General features: G+C 44.6%; 1 protein-coding gene across 1 annotated transcript in view; it reads left to right on the forward strand.

The window, feature by feature from the left end:
• LOC146193285 (luciferin 4-monooxygenase-like) overlaps window positions 1–23815 on the forward strand; it is an 83676-nt gene extending 59861 nt beyond the window's left edge. The window contains exons 2-4 of the mRNA XM_084600510.1: window positions 11474–11618; window positions 18820–19089; window positions 23697–23815. Coding sequence (XP_084456636.1) covers window positions 11474–11618; window positions 18820–19089; window positions 23697–23815 — 534 coding nt within the window. The remainder of the gene's footprint in view (window positions 1–11473; window positions 11619–18819; window positions 19090–23696) is intronic.
• The last annotated feature ends 217 nt before the right edge of the window (window positions 23816–24032 follow it).

Below are 24032 nucleotides of genomic sequence, written 5' to 3' on the forward strand. Positions count from 1 at the left end.
CCATTAGCGATGCGTTGCCGTTCTTTCCCGAAGTTCGTAATCAGCACGTGAGCTAGACCATTAGTCAGATACCGCGTGCAACACAGACTCCATGATGTAACAGAAGCTCTGTGTTCTGTTCGGCGACGCCGGCAGCACAGGACTGGACGTCGCACCTGACTGACGAGAGCAGACGAACGTGGCGGCATAGATACATCCGCGTCAACGATGCGTAAAGGTGCGTGGCGTCGTTCGGAGTCAGCGGTCGTCGTTGCAGGCGTCGAAAACGTGACAGTATGGCGAGGAACATCAATAATGGCCCCATGCTCACGTAAAAAGTTCATGCCGAGTATGAGGTCCTTGCAGCAGTGCGGCAGGATAACAATGACGGCTACAAAGGCTGAATCGGCGATGGTTACTCGGGCAGTGCATCGTTCGATCGGCGTCATAAGGTGACCGCCAGCAGTACGAATTTGCGGCCCCAGCCATTCAGTTTTAACCTTCGAGAGCCGATCTGCGAAATTCTTGCCTATTATTGAAAAATCTGCTCCGGTGTCTACCAAAGCGGTTACTGGGTGTCCGTCGATGAGAATGGAAAGGTCGGCGCTAACAACGTGATCGGCCTGAGGTTGACTGGGAGTTTCGGGTTCATGCGGCGGCGGAGGCATCGTAGTCACAGCATCGGACTGAGTCGTCACGGGAGGGTCTTCGGGACATCGATTCCGTTCGTCAGCAACCTGCCCCCCTAAGGTCGCCGCCTTCAGTTTCCCCGGTGTGGGCTTGGTGACCGGCGCCTCGGCACATCATTAAACTCACGGCGGCCGGGTGACGAGTAGCGCACTGGAGAAGACTGTGTACTGTCGCTTGAAGAGGTTGCACGGATTGCCAGATATTCTGCGATTTCTGGAGGGCGTTCGCCGACCCGGGTACGCGGGGAATCACGAACAAAACCCCGAAGACCGAGTTCCCGGTATGGACAACGACGGTACAAGTGGCCGGGTTCTCCGCAGTGGTAGCACAGCGGCCGTTGTCGAGGAGTGCGCCAGACGTCTGCCTTCCGAACCGGTTGCTGCACGAGGGGGCTCTGCTGGGATGGCGGCTGGTAGAACAGTGGCTGAGGAGCGGACGGCTGCATGACGAGGCTCTGCTGGGATGGCGGCTGGTAGGACGGTTGGTAGAACGGTGGTTGCAAAGCGGGCGGCGGCTGTGCTTATAAACGAATCTGTTGCGCAGGAGGCACTGCAGGCCGACGAAGAGCCGCTGCGTAGTTCACAGAACGTGGCTCCGACAGTCACTCAGGCGGTGTCAATGTCTGACGTATTTCTTCCCGCACGGCTTCTTTGACAGCCACGGCAGTCGGGTTAGGCGATCCAAGATTGAACTTGAGGAGCTCCTCGCGAACTACTTCGCGGATCAGCTCACGCAGAGAGTGATCGTCAATGAACCTGTTCAATGTGGCCACACTGCTGAAGGGCTGGCCACAGGCAAACTCCTTGCGCCGGTATCTTTGCTGCAGGGCTCGCTCAATGAGGGTAGCTTCATTGATGAAGTCCGCGACGGTTTGAGGTGGACTCCGAACCAGACCAGCGAAGTAGGGTTCTTTTACGCCCTGCATCAGGTGGCGCAACTTCGCTGATTCCGTCATGTCGGGATCAGCCCGTCGGCAAAGACGCGTCTCGTCCTCGGCGAACATGGCCACACTTTCGTTAGGTAGTTGCACGCGAGCTTCTAGGAGGCGGCGTGCGCGATCACGGCGGTCGTGGTTGGCAAAGGTTTCCCGCAGCTGCTGGCGAAAGGAATCCCAGTTTTGAAGACTGGCCTCCCTATTCTCATACCACGTTTTAGCACAGTCTTCAAGCGCGAAATACACATTGCGCAGCTTCTGAGCCGGGTTGCACTGATTAAACTGCGCCACTCGCTCGAACTGGTCAATCCAGTCGTCGACATCTTCCCCAGTACCGCCATGGAAACTGGGGGGCGTATGAGGCTGCTGAAGCAGCAACTGATGCTGACTTGCCTGGGCCATTGCAGAAGTCTCTAACTGCTGGTCAGCTGGCGTCGGTTCAGGTAGAGGAGCGAATTCCGGCGCCAGACCCCGGAGTCGACGGCTGCAGCGATGAACGGGTGTAGATAGGAGCGGAAGCCGGTTGGGACTCGATGAGCGGCTGCGAGAGGCCCGAGACATGTAGTTCAAGGCCTCACCTCCACCAGTGTCACGTAGCCGTTTAGGCCCGTAACCAGAAGGTTGGGTTTTAATGGGGGGTTGAGCTAGCAGGCGCAGAAGAACAGGGTCGGAGCACCGAGAGCCGGCAGCTAACTTCAGCTTCTTCTCGAACGCCACAGGGCACTTCTTCGAGTCCGTGCACAAGACTCTCGATGAGCAGCCGCCTAGCGGCTGCTGTTGCACACGCTACAATATAAAAATAGCAAGTTAACGTAATATTTCCACGCAAGCCAGCAAGTACCAGGGCTCTGACAATGTATTTTCCTGCCTTGTCAGCTAGTCAATGAATGTTAATGCAACACTAGTCCCTGCAGCTTGTTTTGAATATCTGGACTTTTTGGATCAAAATACATTTTTGTTTCTTTAGAGCTTGCTGAGGAAGTTTGATTTCGTTTGTACTACCAATCAGGCTTGCCAAGCTTTGTAGCAGGTTCACCTCGTGAGTCACTTGTTGTGGTTATCCTGATCACTTCACAAATGAGCATCGTGGCTAGAGAAGCTAGTTTCAGACCTTCGTATATTGTCGTTTGATTTCAATCACCTGTGCCCCAACCCCTTAAATTTCTTTTTTGCTCTTGACGTTGTATAGGAACGGGGCGATTGCTTTCTGCGTTGAAGTTTCTACCATTTATTAGCAGGTTTCTCGTACATATAACTAGCTCTAGTAAGAACTCCGCGAACATAAATTTAACTCTGCTATTGAAGTTTTCATTGTATTTTTGCTGTTTTATTTCTTCTTTAATTGCTCACGCTAAATTCAGTTTATGAGTAAGACTGTTTCTTCTACAGGGTTATATGTCACATTTATTCGATTTGGACACGTCGTATCCTTCGCGTTAGCTAAAATGCCACTGTTGACGTAACTTGTTTGCTTTTGTATATGTTTTCTTGTAAGCCATGAGGCAGAGTTTGCCACCCGGCTTAAATGATTCAGGTACTCCTTTGTTTAGTGTTGTTATCATTTGCCTCGCTCAAAAGTAACAGTACTGCAAAGAGCGCGGAAAATTCCAGGTGTGTAACGTTTACCAAACAAGTTGAGCGATATCCAACGCTCTTTATTGTACAGTTTTAGCTCTGAAGCCTTTTGGAAGTCCCTCCTAGACCATTTTTGCGTAAACCTGCAAGCCCGTGAAGTGTTGCAAGTTACGTATGAAAAATTGAACAATGAGCAGGAATAAGAAGAAATGTCAATCTGGGGGCTGTATAACATTTCGGAGACAAGGAATCTCAGAAAAAAAAATGAAGACGGTTTGATGGGAGGTCTTTATTTATTTATTTATTTCAATACCCTCAAGGCCCGAGGGCATTACAGAGGGGATTGGGTTATATTACAAAAGTATACATAAAAACAGCAACAAAATAAACATATAAATGACGCTCCTGAAAAAGTTCGCTAGGTACGTATTTGGCAAACAAACTTATCCTTGTCAATGCCACCCATGTTCTTTGTTTTCGCGCCCATGCTGGATGCATCTAACATCTTCCTTTTGCTGAGCTTGTCTCCTCTGTTATGGCGATGCTACATATAAACTGGGGTAACCCTATGTATCACGCCATCAGTCACGGCAATCTTTTCTGGAAAACCGATATTGAACTCGAAGGGTGCCATCCCACCACCTTTCCTACACCATATTATTTTTCATTTCTCCGGAACATTCCGCGTGGAGAGGAGGTAGTATTTTGTCCCTTTCGAACGAAAACATTCGAGACAGGTAGGCAGGGCTGAGCAATATACTTCATAAAAGTAGTTTATATACCGATACTAGATACACTATAAAATTGTATTTTCGATGCTGATACAAGATACAGAATCTAAATTGCGTTTCGATACTGATACTTTATATTGTATCGTCGATACTTTGATACATTACTGAAATCTCAATATCATAAAGGTGGTAATACGACTGTCGACATCAGGAAATTGTATCGCGCTTTCTGAAATCATTTTGGAGCACTCCTATAGCGTAGTTTTTCTGAAAGGGCTTAAACGAATACGCCAGTATGGAGTTATTGAAGCTGTTCTATTTGGGCACCTGTCCTGGTCAGAACTTCACATTGAATTGAAGCCGTGGTTGCAATGAAGTGATTGCTTCCACTAGTAACCTTGCGAAATATTTCCATGCACTAATGCTGCTCATGCGAACCGACCTGTGAGCACTTGCCTATGCATACATACAAATACATCTAAATGTTTTCTTTTTAATCAGTTGCTTTTAATTTCATATAACATGTTACGTACCCGGTTCAGTTCAGTTCAGTCGTTCAGTCGTGTCCGACTCTTTGTGACCCTATGGACCATATCACGCCACGCTTTCCGGTCTCTCACTATCTTCCTAATATCACATAACTTCATCTGCAGCGCACCTAGGATGCCATCTAACTACCGCGTTCGTTGCCTACCCATCCTCCGGTGACCCTCAACCTTTCCTAATATCAAATCTCTCTCCAGCGACTCCTCTCTTCTCATCAGATGACCAAAGTAGCTGAGCTTTAACTTTAGAATTTGACCCTCCAATGAGCAGTCAGGGTTTATAGTCGACAGTATCGACTGATTTGATCTTCTGGCCGTCCAAGGAACTCTCAAGAGTCACCGCCAGCACCACAATTCAAACGCGTCAATTTTTTGGCGGTCAGCCTTCTTCACAGTCCAATTCTCGCATCCATACATCACAACTGGAAAGACCATTGGACGAGTTATACGGATATTGGTTGGCCGTGTAATGTCTCTGCTCCTAACTAGGTGGTCAAGGCTAGCCATGGCTCTCTTTCCCAGAAGCAGGCGTCTCCTAATTTCACGGCTGCAGTCTCCTTCCGGGGTAATCTTGGAGCACAAGAGAGAAAATGTGTCACAGCTTCCACTCCTTGCCCCTTGATGCTCCAGGACTTCATAGGGCAAGACGCCATAATCTTTGTCTTTTTAATGTTCAGTTTAAGCCCAAACTTCTCACTCCCTTCTTGTACGCGCATCAGAAGACTCTTGAGTTCCACTTCACTTTCTGCCATTAAAGTGGTATCATCCGCATATCTAACGTTGTTGATACGTTTCCCAGCAATCTTCACTCCAGCTGAAGACTACCGGCCTTCCTCATGATGCCCTCAGCATATAGGTTAAATAGGCAGGGCGACTGTATGCAGCCTTGTCTCACTCCTTTCTCAATCGGAAACCAATCAGTCAGACCATGTCCCGTTCTGACTGTGGCCTCTTACCGTTCATACAGGTTCCTGAGGAGACAGATGAGGTGAATTGGAACTCCCATCTCTTGGAGAGCTTGCCACAATCTGCTGTGATCTACGCAGTCAAACGCTTTCGCATAATCAATAAAGCAGAAGTAGATGGGTTTGTGAAAGTCTCTTGCTTTTTTCATATTCCTTCGAAGGTTGGCAATCTGGTCTCTAGTTCCTCTGCCTTTGCGAAACCCAGCTTGCACGATCGGAAGCTCCCGATCCGCATACTCCTTCAGCCTACCTTGGAGGACTTTCAGCTTCACCTTGCTAGCATGCGAAATAAGCGCGATCGTGCGGTAGTTGTAACAATCTTTGACACTGCCTTTCTTTGGAATGGGGATGTAAATTGCCTCCCCCAGTCCTGTGGCCACTGCAGAGTTGTCCACATTTGCTGCCATAATGTATACCGAAAGTTAACAGCGTCGTCATGGTTGGAGTTTTGAAGCAGCCCAGCTGGAATGCCATCAATTCCGCTAGCTTTGTTCTTAGCAAGGCTGTCTAAGGCCCATTCAACTTGTCAGGATGCCCGGCACGAGATCAGTAATCGCAACCGTCTTATGTTGGGTTTGCACATCCGGGTCTTTCTTGTACAGTTCTCCTGTGTATTCCTGCCACTTCTTTATCTCTGAGGCTTCCGTGAGGTGCCTGTCTCGTTTGTCCTTTATCACGCCCAGCTTAGCACAGTAGCTTCCTTTGATATCTTTGATTGTCTTATGCGGAGCTCTTGTGTTCAATTGGCGGTTGTCTTCAACTGCTTGGCACCGTATGTTCAGGAAGGCATTCTTATCCCTTCTTGCTATTTTCGGAAAATCTGCACTGAGAACCTTGAATCTTTTTCTTTCCCCCATAATTTTTGCCATCCTCTTTTCCTCAGCTATTTGCAAAGCCTCTTCAAATAACCAGCTTGCTTTCTTGCTTTCCTTTTGCTTTGGAACTACCTTAGCAGCAACTTCTTGTATTATATCGCGAACATCAGTCCACATCTTTTCAGGCTCTCTGTCTTCTATATCTAATTCTTGAAATCGATTCCTCGCTTCCACAGCATATTATGATGGAATTTGTTCCAGATCATACATGAAAGGCCTTCTACAGTCGAACGCCTTTATAAAAAAGCGCTCGGGACCTCCAAATTTCTTCGTTATACAGGTCACTTCGTTCTAAAAGGTCGCGCACCGTATCGCACGCAATAGACCAAGACTAAGCATGCTCAGCAAAAGAAAATCTTTAACTTGAATTCAAGAGATACGGAACAAAAAAATTCGGTAATTTTCTTCTGGACACTTCGTCCGATGGAATGTGCGACCAGAGCCGATCTTATCACATCGAGGCTCACGGAATGCTCCACGGGAAAATGTCTAGCTCCATTTTTGAGCCCTGCGGATATTCTGCGGATATTCTGCGGATATTCTGCATCGACTGATCATTTGCTTCAACAGAATAATCGCTGCTTTTTTTTTCTTTTTATTTACAATGTTTGCAAGATCTTTCAATATGTGCGCCTATAGTGACATGCCTCGACCCGACATGCGAGACATCCCACGCCACCCGCCGCTTTTATAGGCGTTCGTTGGCCGTGAATGAAAAATCGGGATGGATATTTCAGGAGCAGTTTGCAATGATCAGATCAACTCTAAATTTCTCAACAAAGTTGTATAACTGAAGTAAGAAAATTGAGCGGAAATAAAAACTGAGTCCACTATGTGTGCATGTGTAAGCCGAAACCACAACTTTAGTGCTGCGAGACAGACACACGCTCATAGGTCGCGAAGGCTCGCTGGTTAAAGCTGAATAAAGGTACACTTACTGAATTAGTGATGTGAACAGCGTCCGAAGATGCAATCACGTTCTTAAATTAATAGGTGAAGCCTAAATAAGCACCCTAAAGTGTAAATGATCCCTCACCGGAGCCAAGTCCACATGAGCAGCATGCATAACTCTATGAAAAGAATAGCTTTTTTTTTATTCCTTACTCCTCTGTGATGTTAAATTTTTTGTCTCTTATGTCGCTGCTGTAAGCCCTGTGCGGTATAGTGGTGCAGTAGTTTTGTATTACGCATCTTCTTCCATCATTCCTTTTACCGAGCCTTTCGAAATTATTATAAGTGGTTGTAGTGACGTGCGTCTTTTGCATCAGCCTAGTTTCTCTAGCAGTTTTCGTTATATTTTGTTTGTCTAGGCTATACTTTTCTTTCTTTTCCTCTCTTCCTTTTCTTTGGTTTATCAGCACTTCCATTTTTTTTCTGCTTTATTCTTCTGCTCCTTAATAGTTTTTGTTTCTCTTTGTGGAATTTTGCGAATCTACCATTGCAATGCCGTAGGAGACTCAAGTTCTATTTCCAGCCCATTTTATTTCTATTTCATTTCTATTTTTGTACATTATCCTGCTTATTATTTTAATCCAGTCCCTCTTCTTTTTTCGTGTTTTGTGTTCTGACGTCTGCCTCTCTCGGCGCACTTTGTCATTTTTTGTATATCCGTTGAGGTTGTGTATCCTTTCAGGTTGAGCTTATTGCAGACTACAGGGGGGATTAACTTTTCGGGTTCTGCCGACATTTCATATACTCACTGTTTTGGTGCTGTTCTTTGCTTTTACGGTTCTGTTTCCTGTTTTTTGGTTGCGTTAGCAGGTCTGGATGTTATCTTCTGAAGTTTTCGTTTTTTGGACAAGCGTAGACAATCTTTTGACTCGGACCTCGTTTTCTTCTTCTTTTTCAGAAGTGCATAATGTACGCACTACGTTCCGGAACCCAGCGGGTGACTCATCGAGGGGTTCTCTTATTATTAATTTTTTTTCACTGCCTTTATAAAAGTTATTTGTTGTTATTCGGGAGCTCTTGCTCCTTTTTATTTCTTCTTTATTGGCTTCAAACCGTCTAAAGATTTCACTAGTATGGTGTCGCTCACCTTTTTTACGCTTTATTTTAGTTGTTTGAGAGGACAAATAAAATTATAGTTTGGATCGCGGCGATGACACGTTTTATAGCGTATACAGACGGAAATTGGTGAAACATAAAACGAGAGCTTACAATCTTCACTTCGTAAAACGTATGCGCTTAGGTAAAGTGCAAACTATATAGAGATGTTGTTTTATCAAGCACCGCTTATAGACCATATAAATTCATTTATCATATGCTTGGAGCACCGTGTTTAATTCATTATATTTTGTGCCTTACGTTCATCATATCCGTCTTTACTTTGCACTCGGGACATATTAATGGCTTCAATAATTAAGTGCCATACAAATAAGCAGCACTGCACTAAGTAAACGTACTATTAAAGGTTTATACTCAGTAACCAAGATATATTATTTTTCCTATACCTAAACGCGAATAATGGCGATCTTCAGAAAATTCGCGATAGGCCGATAATATTTGAAATGCTTTCACGTCATACGGGACAAGAATCACATGAGCTTTGTTAACGCGAAGTGAACTCGATTAGTACACTCTATATTAATTGCCGAGATTGGAAAAGTAAATACTATCTCCAGCGCATTTTTATAGCTTTCGAAAATTTATCCAAGGGAAAACGTATCACTGGAGATGACCCGTAGTTTGTGTCACAGTTCATTGGCAGTTCAAGCTGTTTATGCAACAATGCAAGCGCCGCAGTAAAACGAATTGATGACGCGATGACTGCACAGAAACACACGGCTAGCAGACGACGCGGCCGGTCCGCTCGCGGATTTACTTTCAACTCCCCCACCAGTGGCGTTGCCGTCGCTTTGCAGGGGGCGTAAAGAGGTCCTGTAGCCTTTTTGGACGTTATCGTGACGAACAATATGATTTGAAAATGTAGTCGATAAATGCATCCTTACATAAAACGGCAACCTGTAACTCGCTTGCACTTACCCCAGATGGAGGAGGCCAACTAGGTTCCGAAGTAATAATAATATTAACTGGTTCTCAGGAAGGGAAAATCGCAGTATCTGGCACGCTTGTTTCTGCGGGTACCTGAACTGGGCCATAAGAGAAAGAAAGAAGGTTGGAATGAAATTTGAAAGAGAAAGAGTAGCCGTAGTGGAGGGCTACGGAAAATTGTGACCACCTGGGGATCTTTAACGTGCGCTGACATCGAACAGAACATGGACGCCTCTTCATCTCGCCTCTATCAAAACGTTGCCGCTGGTGGTCGGGATCGAACCCGTGTACTCCAGAACAGTAGTCGGGCGTCTTAGCACTGCTCCACATCGGCTCAGCTTGTTTTTCGTTTTTTTTTTGGAATGGAATTCCTTTCTAAAATTATTCTTAATACTCTGCGTGCGATAAGCTTTTCTATATCATAACAAGTTTACTGCCCAAACGGCCACTAGCCAACTTAGGATTCCCCTTGACACTTATTGATTTATTTAGTGCTTCTGTGACTTTATCCTCCCTCCATTAATACCCCAATAGAGGGATGTACCTTTGCAGAAATATACTGTTTAGACCCCCTCCCCCCCCCCCGCGCTGTGCATTGACAGGGGTGGGTGCTACCGCGGCCACTGTACTTGAATGGGAGGGGGCCAGTTGACCGGTATACCTCTACAGTACGACATGTACGGCAAGCTAATTATCCCTAATGACTTTTGTAGTCTAGACGCATCTCAACGCTGTCACTCACATGGGCTCAATGAAGGAAGCCTATTTCTTTAAAAATATGGTCATTGATATTGTTACGTGGTGGTATGACAAGCAATGGAACATGGCGACACAAGAGAAACAGAACGACGTGATGTCATGACGATGAAATATGCTTTAATGGCCAGAGGGCCTGGCGCGAGCGCTCCGCCCCACGCCACCGCCCGCTTCGTCATCTTCGTAGCATTACCCGGGGCCACCGAGCGATCGTCCCGATCGATTGCTAAAAGTCCAGTGCATGACGTGACGATGAACACAGACACAGGATTGGGACATAAAACGCTGGACACCACAATGAATGCGAAGATTGGAGGAATGCTTGCACCGAAGCATCAAGTCTAATCTTCACCGTTTGCCTAAGGCCAAGGCTCATGGACACGCCGAACGGCTCGGGCGGGGGTGCTGTCTTCGCTCGAGTGGTCGTGAGGTCGCTTCGTCGTGGGGTCGGTAGGGTCGGTAGGGTCGGCTTTGGGCTCTTCCTGGTCGTCGTGTGTTGTGGTAAGGGCTGGGGAAGAGGCTGGGGACAGCGGCTGGTCGGGTCTGAGGAAAATGGGCTGGGGCAGAGCTGGGCGGCGATTTCCACGTGCTTTCGGCAGACGGACCCGGCGTACGGTTGGCTTCGACGGTGCGAGGCGAGGATGGGGATGAACCGCACCTGCAATCAAATGTTACGTGATGGCATGACAAGCGATGAAACACGGCGCCACAACAGAAACAGAACGACGTGATGACATGACGATGAAATATGCTTTATTGGCCAGCGCGCTTGGCGCGAGCGCTCCGCCCCACGCCCCTACCCGCTTCGTCATCTTCGTAGCAATATGCACTTATCATGATCATTAGGCAAATGTTGTATAATGCAGCAGAGATGTGTTTCCTGTGATCTCTTCTAGTTTTAGCCTTGAGCAAGGCACTGTAATTATAACGCAGAAATCCTCTTGCTCTTTTCTCTCAGCTGAGTCTCTGTCGCCCATAGATGCATCCCACTGAAATATAAAAACCGCGGTCAGGGAAAGTCTTTACACGTATCACGTTTTTTTGAATGTCTAGCCTGGCAAGATTACTTATCGCACTGTCGTAACATTATTCCTCATAAAGAAAAAGATAAAAATGGTGCCGCTCCAATGCACGCAAGTCATCCTTTGAGCCAACGAAAGAATGAGACCGCCGTGTCAGCTCCCTGTCGCAAGCAATAGCCATCACAATTACAACCACTTGTTTCATCTAATAGAGGCCGTAGCTGCCAGTCATAGGAAATTTTGTTGTTGCATGCGTAAGCATTGTACGTGAATAGCAAATCCCAGTATGGAATACATAACAGTGGCTTTTTTGAAAGGTGCCCTCTGGCGTCAAATATTTTTTAAGCGGATATCAATATTTTGATTTAGGCTGAACTGAATTTGCTGCCTTCTTTGCCAACATTCAGGTAGTAGACGTGATCACTGGTCAGAGACTTGGACCGCATCAAAAGGGAGAGATCTGCTACCGCACTATATCTGCCATCAAAAGCTACTACAAGAGGCCTAAAGAAACAGCCGATCTCTATGACAAAGAAGGATGGTTGAAGTCAGGTACGCAGTTCATGTTTTTGCTATATTTCTACAAATAAACATAATATTGGGTGGAAAAACCTAATCCCGAATAGCTGAGACCTAAATATGCGTAATTACTGATTTGTAATGCGAAATCATTACAAGTATTCACTCTGAAAAAGAAAACTTTTTCGGTCTGTTTGGAGCGGTTAGTTTTAATCTCTTCAGCTTTTGTGAGCATGCGCCTGTATTTAAAATAAAGCGAGCCGATTTTCACGAATCGCTTGTAATGATGTTCCTTGCGACAAAAACTAAGGTGGTTAAAAAGGAATTTGCTAAAGATTATTGCGCCTACTAGATTGCGCCCACTAGCCTACTACTAGTGGGCACGGAGGCACGATGAAGGAAAGCATGAAAGACTTACGCACCCGTTTCTTCGTTCTGCAGTTCGTCTCTGTTCTTGCGGCTGTGATGACGACAGATGGCCACCGGCAGGGGGATGCTTCAGCTGCGGCCGAATTCTGCGAGGCTGCGTCTGCCCCGGAACCGCCATTCCTGTCGACTGGCTTCGTGGCCATACGCCCCCTGGAGATTCACCTCTGCGCAGCCGCAACATCAACGTCATCACACTCGGAATGGATAAAGCCAGGCATCGAGTGTTCACTTGTCAGTGGGCACGGAGGCACGATGAAGGAAAGCATGAAAGACTTACGCACCCGTTTCTTCGTTCTGCAGGTTAGTTACTTCACCAAATTGCCGTTTACCTGCTTGAAATCGGATGATCGCTTCATCATCGTGCTTCCGTGCCTAGAAGCAGTGATTGTGCCTTTCTGTTCATTGTTGCTGCTCACGTGCGGTGACGTCGAAAGCAATCCAGGCCCAGAAGATCTTGCACAGATACTGCAAACCATGAAAGATATGAACGAACGTTCCAAAAGAATGGAATTAGCGCAAAACACTATGCTGGAAAGCATGTCAGAACTGAAACAACAGCAACAGTCGGTATCACAGGCAATGATAGAAATAAATGAGAGATTGCAAAAAGTAGAAAACCAAACTTCAGTATTCGAGCACTGGCAGCAGGACATGAAAGAGCTGCATGCTACAACAGAGCGCCTCGAAAAAGACAATGTTGAGCTTCGATCCCGTCTTGATGACGCGGAGGATCGGTCTAGACGGAACAATTTGGTTTTTTATGGCATAACTGACAATTCAGATGAGACATCGTCCGAATCGGAGCAAAAAATTCTCGAAATAATAAATACTACTATGAAAATTGATATATGTAGTTCAGATATCTCCCGTGCACACAGACTTGGGCGTTTTGTCAGTAGAAAAACAAGACCACTAATAGCTAGATTCGAAAACTACAAAACAAAGGAACTGGTCTTCTCAAAACGGGAGTGTTTGAAAAGTAGCGGTAAAGGAGTTACTGGAGACTTCTGCCCAGCAACGCGCAATGTCAGAAAAAAATTAATCGAATTTGGCAAATCCAAAGGTGGCGTATCCTTCAAACTTGGTTACAAGAAAATTTTTATAGGACTAAAGTGCTACGGCTACAACGAAAGTGAAGATGCCATTTATGAAATCAGCAATTCCTATGAAAATGCAGCAGAAATCGCGAGTGAAACTCATGGCAGAACTCTCCGGTCTGGTCGCATGATGTCTACTAGCTAGGATTATATGAGGGGAGGCGCTTCGAATAGCCTCGAATTTTCAGTGTTATACACAAACATCCGTAGCCTTTACCCAAAAAAAGATGAATTATGCGCGATAATAGAAGACTGTAATGCTGATATTATTGTGTTAACAGAAACGTGGCTAAATAGCAAAATAAGAAATAGTGAACTGTTTCATTGTGAAAAGAAATATGTTGTCTTCCGGAGTGACCGAACGGGCAGAGTTGGTGATGGGGTCCTAATTGCTATCAGTGAATGCATCGATTGTTTTGTTGTACCTATTATAACTAATTTAGAGCTAATATGGTGCTGCCTGAATCTGAACTTTAAAAAAGTAATATTAGGCGTATGTTATCGACCACCCTTTACTGACTCATCATTTTGCGATAACCTACACGATTCTCTAAATCATATTGTAACTCGTTTCCCTGGTGCTGATCTTTTATTTCTAGGCGATTTCAATTTTCCAAATATCGTCTGGTCCTTTGATAACTCATTTTCAAATCCCCCGTCCGCCGAAGCTAATCTGTTTCTTTCCATTTGCTCAGACTTCAACTTATCCCAGATTGTTAATCGTTCTACACGTGTAACACATAGTACATCGTCAGTTCTCGACCTTATTCTTTCAACATCAGCAGACAACTTATCGATCGTCTCGCACCTGCCCGGGCTGAGCGATCATGATATCCTACATTTTACGCTAACGGTGACTCAAACAAAAACAAGCAGACAAAAAAGAAAATTTCGTGATTTTAACAAAGCTAACTACACCGCCATCAACAGCGAACTCTGCTCATTTCTAGATCTGTTTTTGCCATCACTTCACGACCGGTCCATAGAAACTAACTGGTCCATGTTCAAAAATAAAATTTCCGAATTAACCATCCGATACGTCCCCCTTAGAACCGCCTACACTAACAGCAAAGCGCCTTGGTATAATACACATCTGAACAGATTATCAAACAAGAAAAAGCGTTTGTTCCGTGCAGCCAGACAGTCTTTAAAACTAACTCATTGGCTATCGTATAAGAAAGCGGCTAAATGTTACATCACGTCTTTAAGGTTTGGTTTGGTTTGTGGGGTTTAACGTCCCAAAGCAACTCAGGCTATGAGAGACGCCGTAGTGGAGGACTCCGGAAATTTCGACCACCTGGGGTTCTTTAACGTGCACTGACAACGCACAGCACACGGGCGCCTTGCTTTTCGCCTCCACCGAAAAGCTGCCGCCGAGGCCGGGATTCGATCCCGCGTCCTTGGGAACAGTAGTCGAGCGCCGTAACCACTGCGCCACCCCGGCGGGGTACGTCTTTAAGGTCAGCTAAGTTGTCTTTTTTAAACACTACTCTTCCACAGTTACTAAAGGCTAATCCAAAGCGATTTTGGAATGTCATACGAGGGAACACTAATAACACTAATAGCAACACCTTATCATTGTTCATTAATTCAGGGGACTCAGTGCCGTCTCACCTCTGTTCAAAAGTACTTAACGACACATTCATTCAGTCATTTTCATCCCCTGTACCCACCAGTCATATTCCAGTTGTGAATGCTACCAATTATCAGCTCATGGACCCTATAATATTTGAATCAACAGGTATCAAAGCTTTATTAAACAAACTGAAATCCAAATTATCTTGTGGAACTGACGAGATAAATATTACATTTTTGCAAAACACTGTAGAATACTGTTCAATAACACTGGAGTGCATTTTTTCGCAATCTTATGATCTTGGCATTTTGCCCCATGACTGGAAATCTGCTAAAGTAATCCGCATCCACAAATCAGGTCCAGCACACGATCCCCTCAATTACAGGCCTATTTCCCTAACATCCGTACCTTGTAAAATTATGGAGCACATTATATACACACATCTTGTTAACTTTCTCGAAAATAACAACTTTTTTTCAAGTGCACAGCATGGATTCCGTAAACTATTCTCTTGTGAAACTCAGCTTGTCTCCTTCACTAATTATTTGCATGCCTATTTAGATTCTGGCTTTTCGACTGACTGTATATTTCTTGATTTCTCTAAAGCTTTTGACAAAGTAAGCCACGCACTACTCCTTCATAAACTCAGCTTTCTAAACATTGACCCTACTGTAATTAATTGGATCCGCGCTTTCCTCACATCCCGCGTACAATTTGTAAATGCTAATGAAATCAACTCACCTTCTGTCCCAGTCCGGTCCGGCGTTCCGCAACAGTCGGTTCTGGGACCGCTCTTATTCTTGATTTACATAAATGACTTGCCTTCCTGTGTTTCTTCGAAAATTTGCCTATTTGCTGATGACTGTGTTTTATACCGTAAACTTGCTGATAATTCCGATATCCTACTAATCCAGAATGACCTTAATAATATTAGCGAATGGTGCAGTAAATGGTGCATGCAATTAAACATTAACAAATGCAAATCATTGAGGGTATCTCGAACTAATGTAACAAGTTCTATGTATATGCTTATTAACGTCCCATTAGAATCTGTAAAGTCATACCGCTACCTTGGTGTAATCGTTACTAGTGATCTAACCTGGAAATTGCATGTCAACTCTATCATCGCTAAAGCCAATCGTACTCTCGGATACATTCGTCGTAATTTCTCCCTTGCACCATTATCATTAAAGCTATTAATGTATACAACATACATTCGTCCACAACTGGAATACGCCTCATCTGTTTGGGACCCCGGTCAAGCAACATTCATACACTCCGTTGAGGCAGTACAAAATCGCTCAGCCCGGTTCATCTTAAATAACTATCAAAGGACAGCCAGCGTTACTAATATGAAAACATACATCTCCCGCTGTTATCTACTCGAAGAAAACTATCCCGCCTCTCACTTTTTCACAAAATATACTACCATAACTCCATTTTGCGTTCCTCATGGGTTCAGCCACCATCCTACATTTCGTTTCGCCGTAACGATAGTCAAAAGGTAAACATTCCGCACACAAACACAGTTGCCTATTTTAACTCCTTTCTTCCCCGCACCTGTAATGATTGGAATAACCTCTCTGCATCACTAACAAGTATAACTGAAGAATAAAAATTTAAATCCGCGCTGCAATCTTTCTTTTTTGCCTAGTTTTAAAACTTACTGTATGGTTATTTGCATAACATCATTGTATACTGTTGCTTATTATATTTTTATATTGTTGTTTTTAACACCTATGCCGTTTTCCTAAATTGCACATGTACCTTGTTCTTTTTTATTTGCTTTGTTTTTCAGATTTGTACGCTTTTGTTAACCTTCTGTTTTATATATATATCCTGTATGCGCCCCTCCCCTCTGTAACGTACAACTGTACCCTGAGGGTATTATAAATAAATAAATAAATAAATAAAATACTACCGCAAATAGCGTTGCGTATAGGTTGTATTCACTATCGGTTGCCGCGAAGGGGACGACGGGAAAAATGAAGCCTTCCCGCTTCCGGTCCGCCATAATCTTGATCATTGTCGACGCCTGCTGAGGTTTTGTTTAGGTATTTCGGAAGATCCAAGGTGCTGTGAACTCTGTAATTTGCTACAATAACAGCCAACTGCGCTGCCTACAGAGGCAGCAATAGGTCCTGCAGGTGTAAAAACTCCGAGAACAGCACAGCTGTCAACTTTTTGTGGCTGACGCCTGCTGTGGCAGGTCTTGCACTGTTGCTTCTGCTGCGTCGTTTTGCTGAATCAGTGCTGTGCTGACTGTCCCGCTCGATGTGATATAAAAGCGGTGGTGTATGTGCAAGTGATCACGCTTACCCAATGACAACTTCATAAACATGCTACTTTCATCCCTTGGAGGAGAACCTTTTCTTTAAATACGAAGTTTCGGAGATAGCTGTATGGCTTTCCTTTGTAGCCGTATGGCTGCGTTTGGGTGGTGCCAATGACTAATTACTCCCTTATTACAGTAGCGATGACAATGACAATACGAAAAAATGACGAAAAATAAGATATCGTGAATATAAAGATGTACATAGTGGCAATTACACTGATGGCAGTGGCGATGATAATGATGGTTCATTTAGTTGATAGTTATCATTGTAGCAATAATGCTGATGATAATAGTAAGAATAACAATGACGAAAATAGTCCTGTAGAGTAGCTTTCGCCGTTTCCGCTGGTAAGCAGACTTAAACGCAGTACTGTACCTTTTCAAGCTATAAAGTGTTTGCGATCAGAAACAGCACCGTGCTTCAGTGTATAGTATTATTTTATTGAAGTGTCCTACTACCTCTCTAGTACGCACCCTAAAGGAAACGAAAAGAGAGCAGCAGCATCTTTGTTGTTAGAAAAACAGGAGTGGTATACGACTTTCTGCGCAATAAGGTGATGTTTATTGTTGAATCTCGACGTTACTGCACGACGTTACAGTTCATACAGCTGTCCTACGAGGCGAGCATGGAAAATGTAGTTCAGCGTGCCTGTAATATGAAGGCACCGCTTTAAAAGGCAATGCAGAATTCAAAGAATATACTACATAAAGTAAACACTCTTCAATGTACTTCTCCGAAATAAAGTTCATTCGAAACAAAACAAAATGCCTAAATAAATTATCAGAGGAAGTTGAACGGTTTCAGTGCTGACCTGGATGACAGAATGCTCCATTGAAGGAGGAAACGAGTCATGACTCCCAGGACAAGAAGGCCCTCGAACACTTCACAAGTTCGAACTGGAGCAAGCAGATATCCAGAGTTCAAATAAGGAGTTACTCTTTAGTTTGACGCTCCTTACCTTACTGATACTTTAGGTGAGAAATGATGATATAAAAATTTGTTTCGCACTTTGGACCAGTAAAATGCGATAAAGCGAAAGTCTTTGTTTGAAACCTCAATGATTCCAGGTTTTACTGCATCTGCATTTGTAGGCTGTGTGGTGCGGTGTTCGGTGAACCCCAAATGAAAGGCGGCGCACGGACGCCTGGATCGGGTTGACGCGAAAGCCTAAGCTACCAGCGAACATAAAAATCACCGATTTAACCGAGTCGCAGGAATGTGCTTGCCTGGCCTAGGGATAACGTGAATGCAACGGTCTTGGCAGGCTGATTCTGACATCAGCCTCTCATATGAAGGGAGAGACCCGAGTTGGCAGCTCCTGCAAAGCATAATGTCAGAAAGCCCTACATCCAGTTAGTGCTCGGCCATGTCAGCTGCCAGCTACCGCCTTCCACGTAACGAAAGCGTACTAAGGGATCACGCCTTAATAAAGCCCTCTTTGGGGGCGTGGGCCCAGGGTGACCCACCATAACCTATGGTGCCCGTCATCTTTAGTGCCATTAGGTGGCCTACGGTGGCCGCAAAGTGTGACACGTTCTGCGAACGACAGTATGAGTCATTAAAGGCTTTCGTCCTAATAACGTGTGCTCCTATCACAGGGCAGAGTGTGGCGTTCTGCAAGACAGTTTAACAATGCGTGTACCCTAAAGGCCGTGCTCTACTTATTATACCCATTCGTCCATTCAACCCCGTCGAGTCTTATTGTAGTACGTTTGTAAGGTGTGCGTAGAAAACAGACTCACAAGAATATATGTCAAGTGCGGCGCCCTTGTCTTCACCCAGCGGAATCGTTTCAGGTGACGCTGGCTACTACGACGAAGACGGGAGGTTGTACATTGTCGACAGGCTCACGCAGATGATAAAGTGCCAGGGCAACCAGGTGGTTCCGGCTGAACTAGAAGACTTGCTGCTTCGCGAACATGGATGCGAGGTCGCTGAAGTGTCCGCGGTGGGCTTGCCGCACAATGAATTCGGTGAGGCACGCGCGGCTGCCATCGTGCTCACCGAAGAAGGCAAGAGGTGCGACCGCCAGCAGCTCAGTGATAGGATAAAGGCCATTGTCGAACGTGAGTGCTCTGCAAAGCAATTTGGCTTCTGCTGTATAATTCACAAGAACTACGACAGAAACGGCGTTTGCAGGGGTGAGGCGCCTTGCTTTTGAGGTTTTCACTGCTCCCACCGTAATGCATTGCATCTAAGGTGCGTTTATGGTTATTCATGCTTCTAATGTGTAACAGGCTCAAATTTACAGTCTTGTGCGCTACTACAGGATATAGGCAATAGTAAAAAAAAGCAATTTCTTCATGTGAAATGTTGGTGGTTAGAGTATAAAAAAGAGCCCCCCAAACATAACTGAACAATTAGAGGGTCGTTAACGAAGGCTGTTGCGCAATTTTCGTTGAAATACTAGGCATATCATATATTTATCTGGAGTGGGTTGAGTCAGCGCGGCTGTTCGACCTAATAGGGCCAGTCATTGTTGCACTAGCAATTTTGATAAATATAGCCAGTAGTGATAAAACAGCCTATAGTTGATAAACATTACTGCCACCACACTGCATTCGACTCGGTACTAATGTTTACCCGCGTACTAGGTATATGCGTTCCCAAAACAGTCTATTATTTAAATTTTCCGTCACGTACACGATCTACCAATTTCTTGCTCGCTAACTTCGTCCTAAAACAAAATTCCGCTTTTAATTTCTCATGTGACTCTTCTGCTGTCAACATTATCCACAATTATATGGGCAGCTTATCTTTACAGCACTATCGATTTTGTTGCCAGCTTATTCAACTTCGCTTCATATTTTCTGCTCAAAAATGCATTGCAAGAAAATTCTTACGTATGAAAGGTGTCGCCTTGTGTTACATGGGGCCTGAAATCAGAAATATTCTTACTTGGTAGTGCGGACGACATTGCGATGCTGCCATGAAATGCTGAGTCACATGAGGTGTAGCAGCCATCATACAATAGACCTGCTTAGTTTTTTACTTCGAGAGCTGGCACTCCATCGGTATTATCCCGAGTAAAAGTGTACAAGTGAGGCAAAAAGAACCAATGTGCATAGCATCATTACGAGACGGTACTTTCAAGATAAATGTGTGGAACGAAATACTAGTTCGTCTTCTCTAACCTGCGTCCGAGCAACTAGTAGCTCGCTGGTGGGCGTTGAAAACATGGAGGATAAGCAGCTGCTACGCTTTCCAAAAGAAGGAATTTCAGAGCGACGTATTTCTATGTGTACATTTAGAGCCTACTTGACATTTTTTCATACAAAGCATTTTTCCGCTCTCCCTGACTAAAATATGCACCGGTGTGGCGCCTGGTAGCGCCTCCGCTGCGCTTCGTCTGCCTCACCTCCCGCAGCAGGGGGGAGCGGGGCGCATGTTTGTTCAGCGCAGATATATTTCACTGCTGACAACATGCGCACTAGGTAAGCTCCATCCTGTGGACCATGATGTGACTGCGTTGATGGTTGCCATCTGTAGTTTCACCTTTCCTTTTTTATCACATTTATGTGCCTTGCTACTTACTATAGTAACTACTTGCCTGCAATGTTTGCCACTATTATCTCACATGCATTCGTTTCACACATCTGAAAAATAAGCGAATGCAGCCATAAGCTACTGTATTATAGGAAATGGCACCTAACTTCAACATAATAGTCGCATTACAACGCCAGCTAAACGGCCCTGTGTGGCCTAGCGGCTTCGAGTCTGACTTGGTATCCAAGCGCGCTGGTTTGATTCTGATTTTATAATTTGACAGCTACCAACTCGGGTAGCAGTGTTCCACATCGATGCCTGCACTCTGTGACCTGCGAAATTTCGAATGCACCTCCACCACTGCACCCCGCTTTTCCTCGTTCCACCTTACACACCAATCCTTCCCTCTTCCCTCTTCACTATTACGCATCTTCCACCGCCTTTCATAATCGCCCTCCTATTTCGTGCATTGCTTCGCTTTTACCACGACCTTCTAATTTCACGGTAGTGACTCTTCGTGTTCGTCTTTTAGCGGCATCGGAATGTTGTGCGTTCTTCAGCTATCGTTGTAAACTTTCTTCGCAGATTCCACCTAAATCTATTATGTATTCAGTCTATGTCGATGCCCTCGAGAGAGCCACACATCATCAAATGCATTAACCTGAGAAAGACACGTAAAATTAACAATAAATAAATTGGTGACATGGGCAAATAAGAACTGGTTTCAGTTTTCTCCGCAGAAGACAGTGATGGTTATGTTTTTGCAAAAATGAGGCCTACAGATCAACCCTGCTCTGTACATAAATGAGACTGAACTACCAGTCACAAATGAACACAACATTATAGCGACAATTCCTGACAGAAAACTCACATTCCTACCGTATATCAACAGCCTTAAAAGGGATGTTTCGAAATCCCTGAATCAAAGCGCGTTCACGAAGTGGTGGGGGTCCGACAGGACATGCCTGTTGCATATTTACCGCTTTCTAGTAAGGTCTTGTTTAGACTATGGTACTATGATGTATAGATTGGCAAGGCCAACCTATTTGAAATGATTAGATCCAGTGCATACCATAGGCTTGCGTGTCTCAACTGGTGCTAACCGAACATCTCCAATAAACAGCATTTACGTTGATATAACTGAACCTTCCTTCGAATACACAAGATACGTGTATACATGCCCGTATCTCTTGAAAAACGCTGCCTGCCAAACCATATATGCTGCCTAATAGTTAAAACGTGCACCTCCAGAATATTGTTTCAAAATTAGACAGTGAATCAGACCTTTATCTTTCTGTTTTAAGGAAAAATGCCTAGAGTTAGGAATACTGGACATCCTTCGAAACATTACCCCAAGGCAAGATCAATTACCCCCAAGGTCATCTAACCTCGGTATGTTACTTCACAATAACACACTTTCACAAAACGATACCTACACGTGCACACGCACTACACAGGTGTTGACTTTGGAGGAAATATATAAATAATTAAAAAGCTTTTGCACCGATGGTTCAAAGCCGGCACATCATGTGGGAAGCGATGCACTGCAAGTAAAATTAAAAAAACAGTAAGACTGCCTAATTGTTCCTCTATTTTCCATTGTGATGCCATTTTTGTTAAAATGGAAAACATAATCAAGAAGAACATAGAAAAGAGCATAACCTTCGCTGATTCCCTCAGTGCAATCACAGCTCACACTTCAGAAATGCATTACAGCCCTTAGTAGGCGACATAATACATAGCATAATAGCAGCCGCAACACGAGGACAGGAAATTTTCACCTGATTCCTAGCCAAATAGAGATGAGCGGCAATGAGAGCACGGATGCAAGTGCTTCACCTGCATGCAATGCAGAAATTCTGGAAGTAAATGTAACACATTGGGATGCCATAAAGTTTGTACAAACAGGGCTGAGAAGAAAATAGTAAGCTTCGTGAGATAATGAAGCGAAGAACAAGCTGCTCATCATAAAATGAAAAATCGAGGAAAGGAAATCATGCAACCATCAGTAACGCTTATTTGAAGAAATGTTTTGTTGGCTCCGTACCGGACATACGCATTTGACGCATAAATTCATCTTTAGGAAAAAAGATAATCCGATATGTGAAGGGTGTGGAGATGGGGTCACTATAAGTTAGATATTATTATGCTTTATGAAATTTGAGAAACTGAGGGAAAATTCTTTACACACTTCTGCAACAAGCAAATCCCATTCCATCCCGCCCTGCTCCTCGGAGATGTACATGACGACATATGCCGTGCTTTTAACTTTCCAGAACTTGCAATGCTCCTATACAAGTTTTAACATCTCTTATGCTTGTTTGTACTGATAACATACACCTCAAGGCGGAGAGGGAATCTATATCTATTTACGCTAGCCTTGACAGGTCATGTTTCACTCTGTAGCTGTCCTATACGGCTGGCAAGTGCCCTTTTACGCACACTATGCTGACACCTGCAACTGTGACAATCTGTTCGCCGACGACGACTGCGACAGGCAATGCAGGAACGGGTGTGTAAGAGCCACGCTACACAATACCCACCGGTAACCCATAAAGCAAATGATGGCTGCTACACCAGGCGGTGAACAGCGCTGTTTGAATGATGAGAATATGCTAGACAGTGCCAAGGCTCCATGTTTATCGGAAACATTTCCTAAACCCTTTTTATTCTGCGCTGCTTCGTATTTTTGCTCCCATTGCGCCGGAATTCCTGCAGTAAACGCACGCACGATTCGCTGTGCTATGTAGGTACAATGAATACTGGATAAAATTTGTCACTTTTTATTTTATTGGTTGATTTTGAGCCACAGCCGCTTCCCAAAATTTGGTTTGAAAAACTAAGAGAATAGAATAACATTGCTGAAACTATTTACGTTATATTCAATCAGCTGCCAATCTGTGGTCTATTTATTAGAATGGGGAAGAGGAAATTGACAGCCAGAAAAGGCATATACAGTTTGGAGACCCAATATATTAGAATACTAAAGAGAAACATGCGTAGTTAAAGCAAAAATGTCACTAAATGGACACCCTTGATTATTTCCCTCTCCAGGAGTGATTGTATACTTTGACAGCGCCCACTATATTGTCAACGCGAGTGGCTAATGATCGAAGTCAGCACGCAGTCGAGTGTTCTAGCTGCAGTTGGTAACATGTGCGCTAGAAAATATTTTTATTTTTTGCAGGAAACCTTGCGCTACACAAGCACCTGCACGGTGGCGTATTTTTCGTCGACTCCTTGCCGAAGACAGAGACCGCCAAGATTGACCGACCAGCATTGGCCGGCTCTCTCGTTCTTGGCTAACTGACAGTTGCGAAGTAAACTAAAACCTCGACTAGTGGATACTGTGACGCGCAAAACACGTTCATTTATGGCTACCCTTATGGCTTCTGTTAATATTCTACGCGAAATGGCGAGCGACTGTTTGGTTCAACAAGATAGCAGCAAGGTGAACAGATATTAGGCAGTGTTCGGCAAAAACGTGAATTTACGTAGCGCAGCATAGAGATTTGATAGAGAT

The sequence above is a fragment of the Amblyomma maculatum genome, chromosome 4 (genome assembly GCF_055883805.1).
Source record: "Amblyomma maculatum isolate TAMU_Amacu chromosome 4, ASM5588380v1, whole genome shotgun sequence".
Classification (NCBI taxonomy): Eukaryota; Metazoa; Arthropoda; class Arachnida; order Ixodida; family Ixodidae; genus Amblyomma; species Amblyomma maculatum.